The 25,759-nt window shown below is 34.7% G+C and overlaps 1 protein-coding gene across 2 annotated transcripts in view; it reads right to left on the reverse strand.

The window, feature by feature from the left end:
- Positions 1-25,759, reverse strand: part of Rims1 (regulating synaptic membrane exocytosis 1) — a 442,859-nt gene that overhangs the window by 344,309 nt on the left and 72,791 nt on the right. For both annotated transcript variants that reach the window (XM_026391365.2, XM_026391407.1), the window contains exon 2: positions 25,338-25,418. In XM_026391365.2, coding sequence (XP_026247150.2) covers positions 25,338-25,418 — 81 coding nt within the window. The remainder of the gene's footprint in view (positions 1-25,337; positions 25,419-25,759) is intronic.

The raw sequence follows: 25,759 nt of genomic DNA on the forward strand, positions 1-25,759 counted from the left end.
TTTTATTATGACAGCACAAGCAGACATAATACTAAAGGGATCACATAGAATACACCTAGTAAATACACACATACCATATTGTAGACAAAATAATTAGAAACCAGAGACACAGCAACTTGCCTCAGTTCATATTGCATCACAAGAAGGAGCAGTGGTTTAAACTCAATACTTATCCAGAGGTTTACAAAAAAAAATGTAATCTGAGACAGAAATGATTGAGAATCTAACTTTAAAATTGGAAATTAATTTTGGAAACAGTTATTTCTAAAATGATTTTTATTGTTAGCAGTGCCTTTTGGTTATAAGCTAGTCTTTTGAAGGTCTGCCTTGTCTTACCCCTTTTTGATAATAATACCTAAGGAATGGCTAAATGGCCTTTCTTAAAATACATTTCTTTTCTTCCCAGAGAACCATGGCTCCCATGACAGAAAGTATTAGATCTAAAGTGAGAGGAAATTCTATGATCTTAACCTACTTCCTGATATGTTAATGGATCTGACAATTTAGATTATCTATTTCTTTAAAAAAATGGCTATACTTCAAAATCATTCCTTTGCTGAAGACTATAACAAAAGAGTCAGCTTTGAGATGCAAAAGTAGAACTGTGACCTTTTTGTCATAGTGGGTAGTATACCTTCCTTTTCCTTCCCTGAGCAACAAGTATCATAATTCAACTCTGGAGATGAAAGCATCTAAGTCAACAAACACAACTTAAGGGAAAAATGATAATACATCATTTAAACATGTCCAAAATATTACCACTGTTCCACTAAAAAAATAAACAAACAAACAGAAACAAACCTGGGACTGCTTCTTTTAGTTCATTTTATTTTTCTTTAGAGTGGTTATGGCATAGTGGTGCAAAAAATACCCATTAGTTCAGGAATGGAGTGAGACTCAGTGAGTGTGAATATCTGTTCATTCATTTATTTGGCAATTAAAATACTATTTCTAGGACATATCAACATGTCCCAATAATATTGTTAAAATGGCCTAGCTAACAAGTGTTTTTAAATGTTTCATTTTAATAGCATACTGTGTCTTATATTTTATGCTTCTTGAGGGCAAATACTTTCTATTGGTGCATTTATTCTTCCAATGTTCAGTATCTAGTGATTCCACTGCCATTATTTGGACTGATGATTTACCATAGTTGGCCTATTTATGAGGTAAAGTAGAAGAGAGGATTTCTACTACATATATTACATATATTTACTGGAAATATTTCTCTCTACCTCCCTTTTTCAGTAACAAAATGTTTTCCCAAGCCCCAAATAATTTTGGTTTATCTTTCTGACAATCAATTTTAAAGTAATAACACTGAATTCCCCCCATAAATCCTCCATATTGAAAATGACAAGGGAGATAAAAATAAACAAAAGTAGCTTGGGACTTCAAGTTACTATCTTCTGCCAGCTGTCTTAATAAAACAAACTATGCCCATCACTGATCATTCTCCACTGTCACTGACTTAGTATTTAATATCCTTGAACTGTAGTCACTTGGAAGTCTGGTTTTAGAAAATAAAGCTTGTTTAAAAGTTACAATAAAAATGCTATCAAAATTTCTTGACCATTGTTCATTTAATAGACAACTTTTTACCATTTCATAAAAACATATCCTGCACATCTGAGCCACAATTTCTGAAAGAAATTCAATTTCAAAAATCATAAGGAAATATCCCTCCCTCACATTATTCTATCAAAATTTAGATAGAATCCCCAAATAGTATGAATTTTACAATTTACAAAGAATTATAAATCTGGAAAAGAATAACAACTGTTTTGATAGGTTTTACTTGCAACTTATACGAAACTTTCACTATGTAGAAGGTACGAGTAGACAAATTCAGCGGGTTTATGGTTGTTTTGTTCTAAAGTCTGTAGTTGTTTTGTCCTTATGTATCAAAGACAGGAAGAAGAAAAAGAGACCTTTTCCTCCATGATTGATTTCTGCCCAGGAAGTCCTCCTATTTAAGAACTATTCAACAAGAAGTCAAGATGCCAATCACACCAAAATAGCAATGCTCCTGTTTGTATTTCTGTGCTGCATGTCATGATCTTTGGGCATGAGAACAAACAAACGTCAGCACAGATTCCACCTGCAGCTTTCCCTCTCCTCATAGAGTTGAAATCAAAACAAAACCAATTTTACATAAAGTCATAGGAGAGTGAGGCCTGGGAGACCTTGTAGCAATTTATATCTGAGACCTGTACGCAAACAGTCTTTTCTCTTTTTCAAAAAGTTGGAGACTGAGTTTTAAAACTTCTCTGAACATCAAGAAGGAGCTTTACCCATAACTAATCAACAACTCAACTGCTCTTATTAAATCCAAATTCTCCTTAACTGTCTTCTGTGTGCTTACGTAAGAAGAATTTGATTCAAATGCACTTGCTCATTTCAATATAAATTAGCAATCCACTGAAAATAAAATGTGATAATTTGAAAGTTAAAAAGACTAAAGCGCATTCTCTGGATAAACACTGGTTGCTGCACATAATATTCTACGTGCCATATGGCCCACTAGAGTGAAAGTGAGTGTCTTGGCCAGTCAGGAAAACCACCAGGCTTTACCACAAATCCCTGACTACTACTGGCAGGGATGCTAATCAGGCCTCTCTGAACTTGTGTAATTATGTCTCAAGCAAGGGAGCTGAACTGGATGATCCTTTAAACCTCTTTCAGTTTTAAAAATCCTGATTTCTACTCTAAATAACTTTAAGGGTTACTATATATATGTGTATGTGTGTGTGTGTGTGTGTGTGTGTGTTTGTGTGTTTTGTTGGTCACAGGTAATTTCTTCATTCTATAAATTCCATTACAATTCTTTGTATGTTCCATGTGATCTATAACTTCTCTAAACTACAGTACTTTATTTGTCCTTTTAAATTGTTAATATATAATAAGCTTTACTTTTCACTTCAGTTTGAGACTTAACTCTGTTACTAAACTGAATATCCTTGAAGATAGGGATGGGATCTGATATTCTTCACAATATTTATACCAGTGATTTGAACACAGCATGTGCTATGTGTGATGAATAAATGAATTATTTACCCACCACACTAAACTTTGGCAATATTTGTTGAAGACATAGTCATTTGTATAAACTAAACAATACAAAGGTTTTAAGATGCATTACTGAAAAAAGTTTACAGCAAGTAAATGATGAACAGTATAACATTAGATATTTTTAAAAAACATGTTCAGATAATCTGGAGAAATTGACATAAAATGCTTTTAAAAGTTGAAGGATTTTTGTTTTTAAATTAAGAAGACAAGTGACTCATAGTCTTGAGGCAATTTTAAAAATAAAGTCTGCAATTTAAAGGAAGTCACTTATAAAAATAAAGCTACTATATTTCTTTCAGTATGGCTTAGAGCAGAGAACCCTAGACGAAAAGAAATAGAATATAGTTGAGGCCGGTAATTTTGACCTTGTAAAAGACCCACTGGTCTTTCTGAATTCATTTTGGTTCTTTAAGTATCAATTAAGACTAATATCTAATATATAGAATTATATTTTAAAGCATTCTTAGATATTACAGCAGTTTATTATCATCTTAATTATTCTAAAATAGATCTCATGAAGTCATATAAGGCTATGAGCAGATATTGTTAATAAGTGATATTATTTTAAATACCACTATCACACATGGAATAAAACCCAGTCCCACTGTTCCTTGCTTGGCCTGGCCTATGTCTACTCTGCCAGCCTCAGTTCAAGTCACTCCAACCACCCCTCAAGTGCTCCAGAGTCATCAAGGACATGTTCCTTCTCATCTCAGAGATGGCTGCCTCTCCTGCCAAGCACACCCACGTCCCAGCTTTTCACAGATTGCTTGCTTTTTCTCATTTTTCAGCTTTGAAGTTGCTCATGAGACCATTTTTTAATTTCTGTATTAAATTTATGAACCATTGGTATTCTCCATCATTGCAACCTATTCATTTAATGCCCAGCTTTAATCACAATCTCTGTTTTATATGTTTGATGATATATATTTTTAAGTATGTGTTTATATAGGTGTACTAGAGGGTCTCCCCCGACAAACATCACAATATAATGCCATGAAAGGAGGGGCCTTATCTTTCTAGTTCATTGTAGTATTCCTGGCACCTAGCATGTTATCTAGTATGCAGCAAATTCTCCACATATATCTATGATTACCATCAAATATAGCCAAGAACCTGTAGCTCAAAAATTCCTATACATTTGGAACAAATTGATTACAATTTCTTCTGTTAGTATTAGAAGAAGTAAATTAAGCACACAATGTTACTTTGCCTTAAAAGAAACTGCTCTTGGAACAAAACAAAACTTCAATACAAGTAATGCTGTGAATGAAGTCTCACCATACAATTAAACGTGCTGTAAATAACAGGCATACATCAGTGTTTTAGTAGTGAAAAGAACAGAGGAGATATTGTTAGAGAAAATTTCTAGAGTTTATCATCAAACTTGAGGCACATCATCATGATGACAATAACAATTACCAACAACTGAGTACCTGTTATATGCTAGTCACTATTTTTCATTTCAGTCACTTTAATTACAAATTAATATTTATTTATTGCAGTCATTCAAACAAGCGCAGCATTCAAGTAGTATGGGCTTTTTCTCCTCTTCAGTCACACTCGAATAATACATCACTATTGACAATGGGGTGTATATAATCTCACTTCTTACCTTGTTTATATACAACCTGAAATACTGGGCTTTTACCAAGCTAGTTACAAACACGTGCTGGAAATCCAGCTGCTCAGACTCAGGGTCCCTTTTGCTAGTCTTCTGCCTGTGCTTTTGTAAGGTGTTTAGTAACTGTATAATAATTTGAACCAATCCTGCTTATGTACACATATATGATACACATATATGATACTTATAACAACTGTACTCTATATGTAGATGATACCACATAAATTATTTATCTAAAGATACACTGTTGTTATAATTTCTCAAAAGAAACATAATAAAACCAATAGCAGCAGTAATGGCTAATCGTTTTCTCATTTTTTCCCTTAGAGAGATTGAACCCAGGGCCTCAGCCATGGTAGGCAAGCACTTCATCACGGAGCTACATCCCCAACCCCCCATAATAGCTAACAGTTAATCTTTACTACAAGTGTGCTGTGAGCCCATCACAGAGTTATTTATTTAAACAACTCTCTAGTTTCATTTACTGGATAAGTGAGAACATTTTGATACTTTTAATAGCTGCCAGGGATTAAAAAAATATTCCATTGTAGGACAAAACCTTAATTATTCAGCCATTTTCCTATTAGTGAACATTCAGAGTTTGCCAGTTGGTCAGAATAATTATCCTTGTGCATATATCACCACACAGTGGCACCTTTTTTCTGTCCAAAACATTCATATAAAAGGTATTATTATTTCAATAAGAATGTATAATTTTAATTCTTTAAAAATGTCCTAGGTAAATGATCAAGGATATATGGAATTTGGTTTCATGGACTCCAATAAACTTAGAATAGAAGCAAGGCAGAAACTGGAAGGAATTTTGAGCAAAAGGAATCAGACAGACCAGGACATGGCAGCAGAAAACAATAATGATGTGCCCATGTGGCTGCCAAAGATTCATACTCACTAAAGCTAGAGGTGTAATTTGGGGGCAATTATATATATGAAAGGGGGTTACTGAAGGTAAACGAGAAAAGATCTTGATATTAACTAGAAGAATTTATATTTGCTGCTGTAAGACACAAAGAACCATTTATAATTATTATTGTAACATTTGTAATAATAGAATGAGTGATTAAGGATCCTTTCAGAATTGGAAAAAAATCAACAACCCCTTGATCTGCTGACCTACCCATATTTGAGCATGGTGTTCTTTCATAGGCCATATGGACTTTGCAGTCTTAGTTTTCCTCAGGAACTCCTTGAGTAACAGAACTAGAACAATTCTCACTGTTCAAATACAATGCTTTCTCATCAACTCAAAATTGATCTTATTATCAAGTTTGAGAAATGTAACAACAGCAAAAGCCCTCTAAGGACACAATCAATGACATGCCATGGACAACTACCTATTTCCAAGCCTCCCTTCTCTTTTCACAGACTGAAGCCAGAGAAGCTTCTGGGCCAATCAGCTTCAAACCCCTGAGAATCACATCCACTCTCCTCCTTGTCTGAATATTTTCTTTTCAGTTCTATCAGACCCTTGTGAAGTGATAATGATATTATGTATCAGATGTTAGTCAATAGTTCCCTCTAATGGGTGCTCTTACCATAGTACAAAAGGTCAAGTCCCCAAATGTCTGTGGTTTGGGGTATTTAACTATGGACTGAATGTCTGTCTCCCCTACCAAAAAAATCACATTTAAGTTTAATTCCCAATGTGATAGTTTTTAGAGGTGAAGTCATGGGGAAATAATTAGATTATAAGAGTAGGACTCTGATGAATGGGATCACTGCCCTTATTAGAATGGACAAGAGAGCTCACTATCCGCCCCACCTCCTTTGCTCTCTACCACAAGAAGACACAACAAAAAGGTGGCTGCCTCCAAACCAGAAAAGGTTCTTCACCAGAATCCAACCACATCTGATCTCAGATTTCCAACCTCCAGAGCTGTCAGAAATAAATGTTAGTATTTTAAGCCACCTAGTATTTTCATACTATACCAACCAATATTTTATAGATGCCCCTCAGTTTGTATTATATCTGTTCTAACATAGTAATTGGTCCATCAGAAAAAAATGTGGAATTGGAAGTAGAGGCCAGGTAATCCATCATGGTCACCATACATAAAAATCTGGACACTCTGCCTTTTCCTAATTTACTATTTTTATTTCTTCTATCCTCTCAATCCTAAAGAGTCCATTATCTACTTACTTCTGCCAATACTCTGTACATAATATCATTTCCTTCCAGAGCATCAATATCACCTTTGAGCCAAAACCCCCCAAATTTTCACACCCAAACTTCTCCCAGAGTTCCAGACTCATATTTCTAATTCTGTATCAGAAATCTTTACTGAGCTAAAAAATACCTTCATGCAGCATGACTGTGGTTGTTGGTCATGGTTGTTGATTGGTGATGGTTGTCAACCATTCCAGTTGATTGATATCTCTTTCTAATTGTCAGTGCCCTTACTATACTGGTGGCCAAATAATTTTCTTATCATGCCTGTTCACAGTACATTAAACTTATCATGTCCCAAACTGAACTCCTCAGTTATTTTTGCTACTCTCAATGTGATACACGTCTTTTATATCTTCCTCAGTTAATGGCATCAACATAAACTTCACTTCTCAAAAAAGAAAATGCAGAGTCATTTCTATTTCCTCCTCATTCAATCTCTACATCCAGTGATCAAATCTGATTGTTTTCTCTCTAGGTTTGTATCCATATGTGTGCTCTCCCCACTGCAAAATATCTTCAGCCCTGGACTCCAAGTGTTGCCATCATAATAGTACACTGCCTTAGCCTCCTTTCTGGTTGCCCTAATTCCACATCTTCACCCCTAAGCCATCACTCATAGAATCTAAAGTGAACTTTCTGAAACACATATCTTATATATTATCTCAAATTCCCACAAAAAATACTTTCAGATTTCATTCAAGAAAACAGATGGGAGTGAGAGAGGTGAGGACTAACATAATAAACAGTTCAAATATTATTATTAAGCAAACATACTCTTAACTGAGTCATTCTCAGTGTTAAGACACTATAGACACAGTAGAAAATAGACCTGGTATTCTCTACTAGGAGATTAAAAACATTTTAAAAAATCATATAGTCAGAATTTATAGATAAAATACAGACACTCAGTTAAATTTGAATTTCCGTTTTACAATGAATACATTTTAGTATAAGTATGCTCAAATATTAAATAAGAAACATTTTAATAAAAAGTATGAATTGCCTACCTGAAGTTTAAATATAACAAAAAGTCTTGTATTTTTATTTGTTCCATCTAGCAACCCTAAATGTGATAATAATGACAGATGCTGAAATAAAGGTATTCAATTTATAGAGTTGTGTGGGAAGCCCAAGATGTCTTTGGAAAAAGAGTGTTATCAAAGTGACTAAGAGGAGTTCATTGGTAGATGCTCTATGTGTTTATGAGTGTCCTAACATCATGTGTACCTCAAATAATATAAAGGGTCTTCTAGGTAGAAAAGAGCACATTTACAAAGTCAGAGTTTGGGTTTAGTGGTTTGACTACAAATGCTTAACAAAACTGTTTCTCAAAAAAAAAAAAAAAAACAAACACACACACATACACACACACACACACAAAGAAGGGAAAATGTTGATTCTTGATTTACAGGGTTTTCCAGTTTCTGTGGGGTAAATAGTTCCATCAGGCCAGATTTGAAACAGTAAATGTAATGTCACTTTAACATGGAGTTGGTAAATGATGCACAGTGTAGTATTTTCATTCTATAAATATATGGATATAAATGTGAAAAGCAGAGACAGTGATATGTAACAAAATAATTAGAAAGTGGTGAGTTTTTAGAATTACTTCTTAATGGAATACAATGTATCTAATCATAAAGTTTATATAATTTAATTTTTAATAATAGCTATGTTTAGACCACTAGCTTGCAAACTTTTTGAAAGTTTAACAGTTGATTTTTCAAGACAACATGAGCTTTGTGCACATGATGTGATGGTGAACTACAATCTAGCATTGATGGAGTATAAAGTTTTATGTGAAAGAAGGTAAGGATTTGAACAAATAGGGTAGGGGAGGCATTGAACTCTCCTTTTGTACAACCCTATCAGGTTTATATATGCAGATATATATATATATATATATATATATATATATATATATATATATATATATATATATCAGGATGGATAAATAGATAAACATGAAGATTTACCTTCTTACTTTACAGGATTCAGCTTATCGTGCCCTGCCTGCCTGTGTACACTAAAATTAAAATGGTTTCTGAGGTCAGAGTAACAACTCATCCTTTATTAATAAACAGTTTTTCTCAAAAAAATAAAAAAAGGAATAAAATAACAACTCCTTCGTCCTTGGGGAGATAATTAGTTGAGGTCTGAGATAGCAAGACAAAAATTACCAGATAAAAAACCTAGTTAGTTTCAGTACAGTTGCCACCTCTCTCTCCTGGAGCTTATACATTTGCTGCATTTGCACATGGCCAGATACACCCTTATTTCTTACTTTGTAGGCCCGACAATAGCTTTTTTGCTTTTTTCTACTTCCTGCTTCTTTAAAGATTATCCTCTTAACTTTGGCTTTGAGTCCCTCTAGGCATGTCCACAACCTTTACCTCCCATTTCCATTTTCATCTAAGAATTATTTAGCATTTCAGAGTTGAGAGATCTTAAGCCTTTTTGCTTTCTTCTTAAGCAGAGAAACATATTAAAGCAATCCAATGTAAAATTAAAACTAGTCTCCTTGTTTCTACTACATTCTGTTTCCAGCTGTTGAAATAATACACTATAGCAATTTATATTCATTCTATCAACAGGTGATAATTAACATCTTTTATGAGCTTTGTCATGTCATCAAAAACATGCAACAATCTGGAGACTGCAACATCAGCCTGCTAGTAGTAACATTCAACAATTTATTTACTTATAACTAAGAATTTACTAGACTAACTTTACAATTAAAAATTTTCTCACAAGAAGAAAACAATTTCTATACCAATGTAGAAAGAAAATTTAAAAACTCAAGTTCATCTCATTAACAGCAATGTTTTGATCACATAAAATGGACTGGGCCTTCCTTAGAACTTAATCTTTACACTTAATATTTAAATCAGGTAAAGAGTGAGAGAGTATGAGAATGAGCAGAAACAAGTTCCAGGTGATTTCATTTCAGTGTCCAATTTCACTTCAAAAGTATTAACTTTCTTCCATAAGAATCAGGAAAATAATGTAGAGCCAAGGCAGCACTCAAAACTCACAGTGGGTCTAAGATATACACAAATAAGAAGTGGAACATGATATGTGCTCTATGTAAAACAGGTGTAACAAAAACTCAAGCAGGAAGAAATGCTGGTGGGGTGGTTGGCCAGGTAAGTTTTGGAAGGAAATTGCATTTGAGCCTGGACTTGGGCTATAGGTGAAATTATAATGGGTAGAGAAGGTACAGTGGGTAAGAAATTAGATAATTTAACAAGTAGAGGCAAAAGTTCAGGCTGGGAAAAGAGTGAAGGGTATCTTCAATGAGTAGAAAATAATGTGGTTTTGTACAATTTATGACTAGAGAAGGCTTTGTGGGAGAAAAGACAACTAGGTGCTAGACAGTGCATGATTTAGAATTTACACATGGGTTATGGGGCCTGAAGGCCTCTGGGAGGGCAGCTGCTTTCACCAAAGTTGGATGGGATGACTGAGCATGGCAAAAAAAAAAAAAAAAAAAGGGAGACAAAGGGGCCAATTAGGTTTCCAACTCTGTGTGAAAGGAAAGAGAGCCTGGAATAAAAGAATGTCAGTGAGAACTGACAGAAAGAACAGATGTGAGTGACGATTCAGAATTAGACCTGACAGGACATAGTGACTGATAACATGTAGACATGTAGAGAGAGCAAGGAAGTGAGGAGTCAAAAATGACTCAGGGGTTTTCCGCCTGAGTGACTGAGAGAATGGAAATGTCACAAATTGAAGATAGAAGGGGAAGAAGGATGCATGTGTGTGACTGTGCCTCTGTTTGTTGGATGTGACATGGAAGGAGATGCTGGGCTCAGCTCTGATTTATTCAGACGAAGCAGCATATTTGAATTTACGTATAAGATAGTGTGCTGTGAGGACTACAGGATGCACAAGCCCGCTGGCTTTGTTGTAAAAAATTAAATGGTCTCTAATCCTAATTGCAAAACGGTCCAAGTTTTATGTACACACACATACACACACACACACATGCATGTGCACACACAAAGATATATAATTCAAAGTCACACGTTATTGAAGCCTGAAATTCTCTCAAATATATAGTCTAAAAGGAAGATGGCTTGAGCCCAGGAGTTTGTGGTTTGTGGCCAGCCCAGGCAACATAGTGAGACTCCATGCTCTGTGTCTGTGTCTTTCTCTATCAAACATACACAGAGAGGAAAGGAAAAGAAAAGCCCAAAGCTACAAGACTATCACCACAGGTTTCACAATAAATGACATTACAAAAACCAATACACATATTTTAACACTTTCAGTACCTCACTGGATAACAGATGGTGGGCATAGCTCACCAGCATTGCATGGGAAGGCAAAGTTAGAAAAATCAAAGGGACAAAATGAAGGAGGCTTTCATTCTCCTCCCTGATCCTCCTCCACTCTAATCCTTGATGTTTATCAGCTCAGTTTGCCATTATAAATAAAGGAAATAATGGAATCCACCTTGGAATCATTGTCAACTGGTACTCTAATTAGTCAAATCAGAGTTCAAATTTAAAATTGCAGTTTATTAACATTTTCCAAGGCATAGCATAATCTTACAATGCGTTATAGATTTGTATAATACATCCTCTTCCTTCAAGAAGTGAAAACCACAAGTGAGGGTACGAGTCTCAAGAAATGAGAAAACGAATTATTTTTCCTGAAAATCATGTAAAGGAATCAAAGAAAATATGTCCCATAATGGGACATTATTTATTACCAAGTGGCTAGTGCAGGTATTGCAGGATTAAAGATTAACCCTCTTTTCTGCAAGCAAAACAAATAAAACCTACTGTTTTTTATAAATAAAGAAACAAGATACAAAATGTTACCAACTGTAATTTTTTACATTCTAGATCTTTATCAATTTCATATTTTTCATGAATTTATTCCATCTTGGGTAAGTACTACAGTACATGACCTTACTCATTGATTATATATTATGCCCACCATACTAGAATGGTACTTATTTGAATCAAGAAATCTATGGCATTCTTGATCTAACCCTCTAGATTCTAGCATTGGACTGAGCAAGCAGAAGGCTGTCAATGGATCCTACTTGGAGAGTTCAAATGAATTATCCATAGTGGCTACCTCTGTGGAAGTCTGGGTATGCGCTCTGGCTTCACTATCAGTGGTCATAAGCACATATGAGGCATTTTTCTGTGCCTCAGTTTTCTCATGAAGATAGTAATGGTATTTCATAAAGATTGTAAGGGTCAAATGTACATGGAGTGCTTGAAACATATACAAACTTATTGTTAAACTAATTAACAGAGAATCATCTAAGAACTAAAGCCAGACATTCTTCGGCTTTGATCTTATACATAACTTAGGTCAGCAAGCTGTTTTAAAACAGTAGATGTATGTTCTTTTCTTTTTTGATACTCCCATGAAATGGTCTCTCTATTGTGCCAGTCTTCTTCCTTATGGATCTCTTTAAGGAATCATATTTTTGGAAACATAATTGTCTAGAACTACATGACTCTTCCTTTTCCTTATGTTTCAAGTTTCCTAAGGTAATTTCCAGACTCAAAGTGAGTCTTTCTTTTTCCTTATTCTCCTCATGGCTACATTCTCATGTCACCAAGGCCTGCTAGTTTCTCCTTCCAGATGTCTCTCTTTCATTTTTTTTTTGTCACTGCCACCTCATCTTTTCTGTTATTAATCATGTCTGGCTATTTTAATTAGGTACTCATTGACCTCCTCTCCAGGAATGCCCTATTCTGATACATAATGTATACTTCTGGAAAATTCATTACCCTGAAAAGTACTCAAGTGGGCAGATCTCCATTCAGACATTTTCATGTCTTCCTTCAGAGTAAAACAAGTTTCTTGAGGCTGTATTTCAAGGACATTCATAAACTGACCCCAACCTCCTTTTGAAGATTTATATTTCCCAACTTATTTGCCAAATAGATTTCCCAAGGCAGACTCTACATCCATGCTCCCTTTGCTGGACTGCCTCATTCTTACTTCTGAACTTTGGCCCAAATCATTTTCTTAGGCTGTGATGTCCTGATCTCTTTTTACCTAATTATAATCTTCAAGGAAAGCTGTAACACACACACACACACACACACACACACACACACACACTCTCTCTCTCTCTCTCTCTCTCTCTCTCTCTCTCTCCCCCCCCCTTTGAGGATACTCTGTTTTAATTTTTTAAAGTAATTCACTTGACATGTTATTTACATATATTTTGAGGTATCTTTTACACCTACCTAGCCATAGATTTATCCATTGATCTATCCATCTAGCCATCTCTCGTCTTTTGCAATTATATTAAAAAACAACTTGAAAGCAGATTCTGTATCTTATGTTATCTTACAGGGTTTCCTTTCCTTGCCCTATTCAGTATATTTCTTGGAACATAGGTTGTGTGTAAAACATGTATATTAAATAATTAGAGAAAACATCAGACAGTAAATATAAAGTGCTACAAGAAATATGATAAAATATTAAGTATTACAGAAACTAACAGGTTTTCCTGACCTCAATTTTTTAGGTAGATGCCATTTATCTGTGATTTCATGACAATCTGTAAGCTCTTGCAATAGCCTTATTATCATGCTGTGTCATAATGATCTGTTTACTTGTCTCTAAGCTTGACTAAGTTTCATCTGCTTAATTGTTTATGTCTCTAATAATGAATGAATGAGTTAAAGTGAGCACATGTCAAAGTAAATTGTACATATGTGGGGTCATTTGAAAATGATAAAAAATCAGTATTACCAGAAGTTAAATAAGCCTTAAAAGGTCTGTGTTAGCATGCCATTCCCTGCAGTTGTCTATCCAATACCCTCAATTACACATTACATAGCAATGCTATGTAAAGTCACTAAAGATAGCCCAGACACATTCACCGTGTTTAATATTTGTTATGTGCATAATAGATGAGTACATTTATTTATCTACCATCGTCATTTTTCACTCAATAAACACTATTCTGCATACTGTGCCCAAGGTCCTGGGCATGTTTTTTTTTTTTTCTTTATTTAGTACTTTACTTCTAATACCAGTACAGAAGTAGCCAGTGGGTACAGATTCTCCTTTGACTATGAGCTTCCTGTTTTTGCACAACAACCATCTATTTTCTTGGCACAGGCAGACCTTCTCATTCTGGACAAATGACTCCATGGAAGAGCAGAGGAAATAGCAGTGATTCACAGAATAACTAGGCTGGACCCTGAGGCACAGCAACTTTCTAATAATAATATTGCCAATATTTATTTCTCTTTGCATTCTCAGTACACGGAGCTTCAAAAGATAAGTGGAGTTCAGAGATATTCACATTAATTTTGACTTACAGAATCATTACATCCTAGCTAATCTTCATTTTTGCCAAACATATCAGTGCAAAATATCAGTAATTCTAAATCAAGAGAGTATGTCAGGATTACTTGGGGAAATTTTCCAAATACAAATTTCCTGGTCTCCATATTTGTGCACAGTGAGGAGCATTTTATACACAAGAGGGTAGTTTGATGTGTAATGTAGGACTTTTTTTAAAGTGCCCTATGCCTTTTTATGTTACTCCTTTAAAAAAGACACACAGAGGGATAAAAAGATACAGTCTATATTTTTACTGCACTGGATAAATGTGGTTATTTTCAAACTGTACCAGTATGAGTGTCCTTAAGAGCTACACAAATATTTGCTAAATGGATAAAACAGTGAATAATGTAAAGATTTTTCACTGATACTTTGGAACAGTATGTAAATAATATTTATATAGTACTTTATATAGTACACAACTTTCTCATGTACATTATCTCATTTTGACTTTAAAAACCTCCAAGGAGGGCTGGGGTTGTGACTCACTGGTAGGGCGCTTGCTTAGCACATGTGAGGCACTCGGTTCGATGATCCTCAGCACCACATAAAATAAAGACAATTAAAAAATTTTTCTTTTAAAATCCTCCAAGGAAATAACTAGTTATAACTTTCTTCTTCCTATCCAGATGAAAAACACTAAGATTTAGGAAGAACTGAGCCAAGCAAGTGAGTATAAGAGTAAGGACTGAAAACACGTGCTCTAACCCTTCCAGCCAGGGTTTCTCCATCATTCCATTTAAGAAATTGCCAGATTCTTCTCTTTCATTATTGTTGTAGTACATTTTTTATTTTATAGCAAAACACCTGAGATCAAATAATTTATAAAGAATAGGATTTTATTTGGCTCCTAGCTCTGGAGTCTGAGAAGTCCATGAGCTGTGCGGAGGCCCTGGTGAGGGCCTTCTTTCTGCATCATAAAATCATGGAGGCATAACATGGTGAGATAGGAAATGCACTAGTTCAAGTCTCTCTTCCTCTTCTTATAAAACTACTAGTGCCCCTCATGACTTGATTTAATCCAAAATAACTCCCAAAGACCTCACCTAAATATAGCATTAACAAAAATCTGGGGATTAGATTCCTAACATATGAACTTTAGGGGACACAACTCTAAGTGCAATAGCACTTACAATGTAAAATAAATCATTTACATATTTTGAATCCATTCTGTACTATGAATCCAGGTGCCTGAATTCTAGACCTGGATTTGCCCCTCTCCTGCTGAATGACTCCAGGGTAAGTCACTAAAATAGCTCATGCTTTGTTTTCTGGGTTTTGTTTTGTTTTATACCAGGTATTGAACCCAGAGGGTGCTTAACTCCTGAGCCACATCCTCAGATTTTATTTATTTATTTATTTATTTATTTATTTAGGAGACAGGGTCTTGCTAAATTGCTTAGGGCCTCAGCCTCCAGAGCCACTGGGAGCCACTGGGATTACAGGCTTACACCACTGTGACCAGCTCATGCTTTGTTTTCTCTGTGCAGGCCAAGTGCACAAATCATCAATCTCAATTGTTGCCCACTTCATGGGGCTTGATGGAAAGCTATACTGAATAAACTCAGTCAAAAGTCTCCTTGAGATTATACAACCTTTGTTTTTTTAGGAAATCTTTTTAGAAAAATTTGTTTTCCAGTGGACAAATATTTTACCTATGATTGGTCAGGAGAGTGGGAGGAATGGAGAACCACTAAGCTGACTACTTGGGCCTATCCCTGGGTTTATGGTTTAAAAATGAACTTTAGGTACCTATTTCTAATAGAATCAACAAGAAAATAAAGTATAGGAATAAATGTAGATGGTTTGCACAGGAGAGTAAAAAAATGCATTTGGCTCATACATGCTATACTCACAGGAATTAAAAAAAAATGTACAAAGAAAAGAGTCCTCTAATGTTAGGGTTGCCAACACAGAAATTACTCAGACCATCATTATTTGAGGACCTAGTTTAGTCAAGAAGAGATAATTTGTGAAATCAATTAAGGACTACTCAAATACTACAAAATATAACTGATATAAAACTAATGCATTTCTACTCTTACAGAACTAAACTCTTAATATTGAAGCAACTGAAGACAACATCTTTCTCTATAGGCATTTAGAAAGAGATAAACACAATATTATCATTGAACTAGAACAGAAACAGGGGCTTTGGAAGATTTTGTGAATTGGCATAGAATGATTTGCATTAGCCAGCAAATCATATAAAGAGAAGGAAGACTATAAAAGCCACACAGTTTTTTTTTTTATTCTGTCACTTCCTAATTATAGCCATGAATTGGAAATGTCAATGTTCCTAGTATTCTCTATTTTCAAGTTACTGGTTGTACTGACTTTTTCTAAAAGGCAAAAACATATTTTTTGGTTGGGCTTTTATTTTTCTAGTGTTAACCAAAAATTAATCTTGATCCCTACTACAGGTGGTATCAGAACTATGGACTATGACACTACATATCTCATTGTATATGAAAAATGTTAACTAAACCTAAGTATAAAATTCATCACAAGTTTTATAAAATCATGTGGTTAAAATTAGTACAGAGAAAACTTGCCTCTAAAAATACCTTCATTTATGATAAAATATTTAACTAAAATATTCCTTGCATATGAAAAATATGACCCCTTTCTTCTTGTTTAGATGTTATTCAGTCAATAAAATATCCATGTAAAACAGTAATATTTTTATCTGGCATATATTTTTAAATGTTTATTTACTCTAAAGTATCTATATACTTACAAAATAATTAAATCTTATGTCCCAGTAGAATACCACTGTGAAAAAATACTACAAAAATCAAACATTTAAAGTGGAAAAAAAATCTGATGTTTCAATTCTTATTCCATTTTCCTTTTCATAATTTTTTACCTTCATACCTTTATACAAAATTTGAAGTCATATAAAAATAGCTAAACTAACACAATTGAAATTTCTAAAATCTTTAATTACAAATGCCTTTAAAGATAACTTTCTGTGCAAGCTTAAAACTTTATGGGAAAATATATATGTTTACATTATGAGTCAATGAATATTAAGCTTATTAGAGATCACACACATGACTTGAAACTTCCTCCTCCTCAGTTCATAGCAGAAATTCCTTTTCTTTCTCATTGCTTCCAAAATGTCTTGACTAAATTCCATTGGATCTATTTTTGTTATGACCAACAGGATACAAACAACCAGTGCATTTTGTCTCAGCTGCCACAACTGACTCCTAAAGTTCTCATATACCCTGGGAAACTACTTGCTACACTACATAGAATCATGGTCCTGCCTTCTTTAAAGTGCTCTGAAGGCCTCTTGATACAAGCCTCATATAAAAATTCAAGGCCAAAAAGACCTGTAAGATGGAATTATCTTTTAAAAAAAATTTTCTAGCTGCATATGGACACAATATCTTCATTTTTTTAATTCATTTTTATGTGGTGCTGAGGATCGAACCCAGTGCCTCACATGTGCAAGGCAAGCACTCTGCCACTGAGCCACAACCCAGCCCTCTAAGATGGTATTCTTACTTATATTATTCATTGCCCTCTTTTTCCTCATTTACTTCCTCTGGTATTCTTTGAGTTCCCCAGACAGACATGGCACACATAGGACCATATAAGAATGATCGCGCATACTGTCTTCTCTGCCTGCAATTCCCTTGCTCTCACTCTTCGCGAGGTTGATTTCTATCTTCCAAGTTTCTCCTTAAATGTCACAACATCTTAGAATCTTCCATGAACAAACTCTCCAAGTAGCTTTCCCACATAGCTTTCTATCACTGCACTCAGTTTAGGCCCTTGCTAAAACCAAAAATTTTATTAACTCTGCTTGTTTGAGATTTTGATTTTTCTCCTCCATACTCTACCTTAAGCCCTAAAGGGCAGTGACACTGCCCTATCATCCTAATATCCACTGCCTGACACTGTACTTTGCACACAGTGCAGAAAGGTTAAGAATACACAGACTAACTCACTACAAAGAAGGCAATAAACTGCTTCCCCTACTGCACACTCTCACCAGTTGAAGAAATTCACTTCTCCTTCTTCAATGCCTTCTTCCCATCCAAAGCTGCTTTAACAGGCTTCCCTGAAGGGGTAGACCACATCTGTGCTGAGATTTAAAAAAAAAAAATCCAGAGAATTTGGAAAAGATAGAGTAGAAAATCTCAATAATTTCAGTAGAAAATCTCAATAACTTCTGAGCCAGGAGACCACATGGCTCAGGAGGAACACAGGGACAAAAGTTTCTAAAGCAGGGTATCAGGGTTAGATTCCAATATTTATAGGGTCTTTCCCAAACTATTGGGAGGAATCATTATATTCCTAATGGGATGTGTCTGAGGTAGTGACAACCTGCCAGTGAGTTACCCAGTCTTCTAAGTCATCCCTGAGTTGGGAGCATCAGGCCACACACCCTGAAGACCATGATCGGTGTGCAAAATTTAAAGCCATAGTCACATAAGGACAAGAGCTTCTTCCAACTGTTACAATATCAAGGATACACTTTTGTTTGGTCTATTATCTAGCATAAGATATAGCTGTGATGTTAGATATATGATTTAAAATGAGAAATCATATTTTCAATTGTAAAGATATATATTTCCTATACTGCTATGGGAATACTTCCCAGAGTTATATTTTTAGAGCTCAAGGTTGACTATTTTAAAATTAGGTTAAATGTATGCTACCAAATCTACATGAATAAATTCATTCTCAACCCATATATGTTGGTCCTCAGAAGTCTCTGTGTTTTGATTAAGTCTGCACAAAAGTTGTTATTGCTGAAAAAAAGCCATGCCCTTGAGATCTGAAAAAGCATGCCTATTAAAAGAAAAATGTGGATGGCAGCCTCCTCGTCAATTCAAGCCTGACTCATCTAAAGCTGTGAAGAAAAGGAAAGAGTGTGTCTGACACACATGCCCATGTCAAAACCCTCAATATAGCTGGAGCTCAAAATGATCAAGTCAAGGACACTAACTATCGTTATGTACCAAGATGACTTCTAGAAGAGAGGGAGCAAAGAGGACAATGAATGGCAAGGCAAAAACTTGAGAAGAAGTCGAATTTACCTGGAACATAATCCATTTTTTGACAAATGAATGAAACTGATAAAAATTATAGAACCTACAAACAGATGACTAACAATACAAAAATATATAAATAAATATAAATAAACACACTGTCAAAACCAGGTACCCATTTTTTTCAAAGATAACCAGAGAATCCCCTCAAGACTATTAAAGAGCTTGTAGCTGTAAGTTCTTTTAGGTTCTTTCTGGTTGGCTCTTTAAACAGAACCCAGACTCTGAGGTTACACTGGTAATTTTTATGTGATGAGTCTGGTCATATGCAGAGACATCGAAGTGCTGTCAATCACGCAAAAATCATGAATGGTAAAAGAGTTATGAAGAAAAGCTAAATACAGCCTCTTTGGCTCACCCCAATGACACCCAGATATACCATAATGATCACTTCTCAGTCACAGCATAATGCCCTGGAGCTTACGTCTGTTTCCTCTAAACCCATCAGTTAGCACTTCCCAAGGAAAACCTGCTTGAGAAAACTTGAAAAAGTTTTCACTTGGCCCACAAGTCTCACCACCTTGCTCATACACACTCAGTGAGCATGCATGTCTCAGATAGCCCTTGGCTTGCCATTGGCCCTGTGAAGCATGTCCCCTCTCTTCTTTGAGATTTGCTAGTAATAAATACATTGCTTCTGTTATTTCATGTTTTTCATTCTTTTGGTATTGCTTCCTCTATGTCTCACCAGATCAGTACACTGAAACCCAACTCTCCTTCCATCATGGCTATCCTAGTAGGAATAAACTGAATGAAAATCAGACAAGAGCCTACCAGTAAAACAAGTTTCTTGTGAGAGTAACAACAGATCAAGTATCAGATGCCTAAGTATTAGGCCATCTACCAGGTATCCCACAAAGGCATGTTACCAAGACCATCTCCCAGACAGCCTTGTAAGGACAGACCTAGAGTTCCTAGCCACCACCCAGAGTGACCTCAAGACTAAAGTAGGGAAAAGCAGAACACATACTCAGAGGCTCCAGCAATGACGCTTTAAATAACGCCAGCACAACATAATATTTTGCACCTCACAATAACTTTTCTTTTCTTCTGGAAAGCTATATCACGAACTTACCCAATCACTCAATTATTCATCCTTCAAAATTCATAGTAGCAGAATTGTAGACTCTAAATTCTTCCCTTTATCAAACGAACCCCAAACAGAATAAATCATTTTCTCTTTTAAACATACTCCTAATGTAATACTTATTATGCAGTATTGCAATTTATTTGGTTGTATAACAATTTGCCCCTCACTTAACTTGAGAGAAAACCCTTTAGACAAGAATTCCATCCCATTTATTGATGGATCTTACACTTAGGCTTAGCAAGCCTCAGATTCAACTAATTGACAAACTTCACTAATATTTTGATGTTTCTTTCTTTGATCAAATGATCTCAACTCATGCAACATGCTTAAACTATGACCAAGTGACATATTAATAACAACATAAGTAGAATTGAATATTTATATATATGGTTATCAAAAATATTAAAGTATATTGATATGCATATCCATCAAACTAGATTTGCATAATAGAACGTACCAAGTCACCCTGTTTCCTCTATCTACCAAATATTCTGTCTTTCTCTTTACCTAGGAAAGCTTTTTAGAAAAGTCACACACTTACACCATCACCTTTTCCTGACTTATCATTTTCTTCTCAAGTATGCCTGAAGTGCAGCCTTCCCACCCAGTTATATGTTAAAACTGTTATGACAAATGCTACCAATGAGTCCACATGACCCAAACTAAAAGTCATTTTTTATCCCATCATTTATTTCTTGACTTTTCAGCTGTATTTGTCACTGATGGGCATCCCTCTAAATCTTGTACTACCTTGGTCTCTAATCTTCCTGCTTTTTTGACCATTATTTCTCAGCTGTGCTGGGGGATCCCTTTTCTAGTTCCTTAAGTATTGGTTTTATGTAAGGACTGCTCTGCTATTTTTCTCCTACATATCTTTTTATAATGTCATCTACTTCAGTTGACTGAGGGCTTCAAGTTCATAGACACAACAGTTTATGAATCTATACCCTTGGATATCTGGCAAGTACCACAAAATCCCTTTATCAAAATCTGAACTTACCACTGCCTACAGACCTAAATTTCATTCACATTCTTAATTCAACTTTTACTTCTTGGTTTGCATCTCTTCATCATCCAAGCCATTAATGTGATATTTTCCCTAAACTTTTTCCTTACAAATTGGATTCAACTGACCTTCAAGCACTGCCATTTCCTTTTCAGTTGGCTTTAGAAATGTCTTTTTCCCATAGCTCTATTACTTCTCTAAGTTGAGATCTCTGCACCTCTCCCTGGACTATTACTATTGTCTACTAACTGACTTGTTTGTCCTTAATTTTGTCTATATCATTTTATGATTTGTCTATATCATTCTATGATCATTGTCTATGATTTTCATTGTAGAGGTCTTTTGCCTCCTTTATTAGGTTTATTCCTAGGGTTTTTTTTTAAGCTGTTGTGAACAGAATTATTTTCCTGAATTCTTTCTTAGCATTTTCATTATTGATATATAGATAAGCTATTGAGTTTTATATGTTGATTTTGTGCTACAACTAAATTTTTTGATTAGCTACTTTATTGAATTTTTCTATTAACACTAGAAGTCTTCCAGTGGGAGTTTTAAGATCTTCTAAGTATAGGATCATACCATCTGCAAATAGGAATACTCTAGCTTCTTCTTTTCCTATTTATACCCCTTTTGTTTCTTTCTCTTGCCTAATTGTTCTGGCTAAAATTTCAATGACATTGAATTTCAATTACATAAAATTTCAATATAACAAATTGGAGTGGTAAGAGTGAACATCTTTGACTTGTTCTTGATGTTAAGAGAAATTGCTTTCAGTTCTTTCCCATTCACCAAGATGCTAATTTTGTTATACATAGCCTTTATGATGTTTAGATAAGTTATGTCTGTCCTTAGTTTCTTTAGGGTTTTCATCATGAAGCAGTGTTGGATTTTGTTGAAGGATTTTTTCTGCATCTATTGAGATAATCATGTGGTTTTGTCCTTGGTTCTATTTATGTGCTGTATTACATTTATTGATTTGCAGATATTGAACCATTCTTGTGATGAAACCAATTTGATCCCTGTGATGAAACCAATTTGATCATGGTGTATGCTTTTCATAATGTGCTCTTGAATTTGATTTGTTAACACTTTATTGAGTATTTTTGCATTTAGAGTCATCAACTAAATTGGTCTGTAGTTTCCCTTCCTTCATAGTGTCCTTAGCTGGTCTTAGTATTAGAGTGACTCAGAATGGATCAAAAACCTAAATATAAGACCAGAAACTGTGCAACTGTTTAAAAAATAAGAAAAATACTTCAGCATGTAGGCACAAAGACCTCCAGGAGGATAGAATCCATAGAGCTCAGGAAAAAGCAAGAATCAATAAGTGAAATTGCATCAAATTAAAAAGTTTCTGAACAGCAAAAGAAATAATCAACGGAGTGAATGGACAAGATACAGAATGAGAGAAAATCTTGGCCAGCTGTTCCTCTGCCTGAGGTCTACTATCCAGAATACATAAAGAACTCATAAAGACTCAACAAAAACTCAGACACAATACTAAAAAGAAACACACAAAACAAACAAAAAATCAGTAAATGCAGAAATGAACTGAACAGACATATCTTAAAAATATAAGTACCAATGGCCAACAAATATATGAAAAATGTTCAACCATCAGGAAAATGTAAATCAATACTACCTGAGATTACAGCCATAAAAAAGAAAGACTTATGATTTTGCCAGTAAATGGACAGATCTGGAGACTATCATGCTAAGTGAAATAAGCCAATCTCCCTGCCAAAAATGGTCAAATGTTCTCTCTGATATGTGGATGCTAAATCAGGGAGAGGGGTGGAAAACACAAGTCCAGTGGATTAGACAAAGGAGAATGAAGTGAGGAGGGATGGGAATAGGTAAGAGTAGAATGAATCAGACATAACTTTCCCATGTTCATACATGAATACATGACCAGTGAAATTCTACATCATCTATAACCTCAAGTAATGGAATTCTAACTAGAATAAGTTATGTATGCCAAAAATACACTCTACTGTAATGTATATCTAAAAAGAATTAAAAAAAAAAACTACCTGAGATTTCTTTTCACTGCAGTTAGAATGGCAATCATCAAGACTTCAAATAGCAATAAATTTTGTTAAGGATGTATGGAAAAAGGAACTCTAGTACACTGTTAGTGGAAATGTAAATGGGTAAAGTCACTATGGAAATCAGTATGAAGGTGCCTCAAAAAGCTAAAAATAGAACCATCACGTGATCCAGTTATACCACTCCTTGGTATTTATCCAAAAGAATATAAGTCAGCATACTTTATAGATACATGCAGTATAATTCATAATAGCCAAATTATGGATTCAGCCAAGGTGCCCATTAATAGATGAATGGATAAAGAAAATGTGGTGTGTGTGTGTATGTGTGTGTGTGTGTATGGGTTTTAATCAGCCATAATGAAAAATGAAATTATATCATTTACAGGAAAATAGATGAAATTAGGGACCACAATTTTGAGCAAAATAAGTCAGACTCAAGAGATAAAAGTATTGTATGTTTCCTTTCAAATGTAGAAGCTAGAGGGAAGATAACATGTAAAACACGGAATGCCAAGAAAGGAAACCATTAAGGAAGGGAAACGATTCAGGAAGAGGGATGGAATCAGGGGGATTGAGGAAGAGAGTAGGAGAGGTAATAGGGAGTGAAACTGATCAAATAATGTTTTATGTATATGTGAATATGACACAACGAAATCCACCATTCTGTAAAGATAATATGCACCAATATATTGGAATAGTATAAAATAAAAAACACAATTTTATATCCTAAATCATCTAAATCATAAATATTCTAAAATTAATTAGTACTGTTTGTAATAAACAAAACATAAGCATTTCTATGACTAAACACCAAGGAAAGCAGGGAGTAGAGAAGAAATCAAATAAATAGAGTTCTGAATGTGGTTCTTGATGAGATACAATGTAAATAGCTGTAAAATTGTGCAGAGTAGCATGATATATGCAATCATCTGGATAGAAATATCTTCCATATAAAATTAAATTAATTTTCTCTTTCACTTATAAAATGTTATGGCAAAATAGTTACAATTTTACTTTCTTCATAGCCTTTTTACTACTTTATCACTTCATTTTGTTTTTTCCTTTAGAGAATTATGATATAAACTAAAGGAATCTATAGAAAGTTAATCTGAAGACACATTTCTTCAAAGTCCCTTCAACAAAGCTTGGAAGAAGACTCTCCCCAGGAATAACTACTTGACTACAATGATTACACTAACCTTACTGCTGCTTCAGAGACACCTGAAGGAAATTTTAACTTTTTAAAACTGGGAGCACATACTATTCAAAGGATTAAATAGATCACACTAGTATAAAGAATTTTAAAATTATTTACATTTATCTCATCAAAATTCACATTTGAAATTCAGACCTTGCATATTTTATTTCCTATTTCTAATTTTCCCTTTTGTTGATTAATTAATAGTCAATCATTCATACCTACAGCTAAGAATGCATTAATAAAAATGAAACTAGATGGAGAATCCAATCATTTAGAATGTCCCATTACCTTTAAATAATATAGTGTGAAGGTTGGGTAATGAGCTAGTTATGAATTTTCCTTACCTACATACACACTCTGGCCCCCATTCAGCACCCTATCTAAACTTTGGCAAAAAAAAGCCAAACCAAACCAAAACAAAAAACAGAATTGCTGCTATTCTATAGCCCTAAAACACATTTCCTTTCCTCTAACTAGTTTCATCCCTGCAATATTATTAGAAATGTCAGTTATTAAAGATACTTAATCCAGAGCTCATGTTTCCAGATAACTTCATCTAAAATTCAATAGTAGCCTTTTTATTATACCAGAGAAGCCAGAATATCTACTCCCACATGCAATGTGAATTAATAAATCTGTAACCAGTGATCTGTGTAAGAGACGACATTTTCAGTCAATAAAACCAATGCTATACTTACGGTGGAGGTTGTTGGGGCTGGTTTTCAGCATTTCTTGGTGTTTTGCAGGCAGCAGGCTTCGCCATATCCCTGACAACACACCTGGGGCGCATGATAGACAGCATAACGCACTATTAATTATAAAAAGGGTAGAACACATCTGGAAATTAAACAGGGTACTGAAAACACAATCTATAGAAAAGTCTTTGCAAGCCCCTTCAATATTAACCATGGGGTACTGGAAAGGCCTCTAGAATTAAAAAAATCTTTGACTTATGCTTCTAAGAGTTCAGTTATACTCAAATAAAATCTGTGCTGGCCTCTGTACTTGGTTTTCATTTTAGCATCAATAAAATGATTGTCAGCAGCTTTCCCCATAGCAGAAAAGCTATTGAAAGCTTTGGCTTCACCATATGAAGACATCTGAAAGCTTAAAAATAGGA

This window comes from Urocitellus parryii, chromosome 8 (genome assembly GCF_045843805.1).
Source record: "Urocitellus parryii isolate mUroPar1 chromosome 8, mUroPar1.hap1, whole genome shotgun sequence".
Lineage (NCBI taxonomy): Eukaryota > Metazoa > Chordata > Mammalia > Rodentia > Sciuridae > Urocitellus > Urocitellus parryii.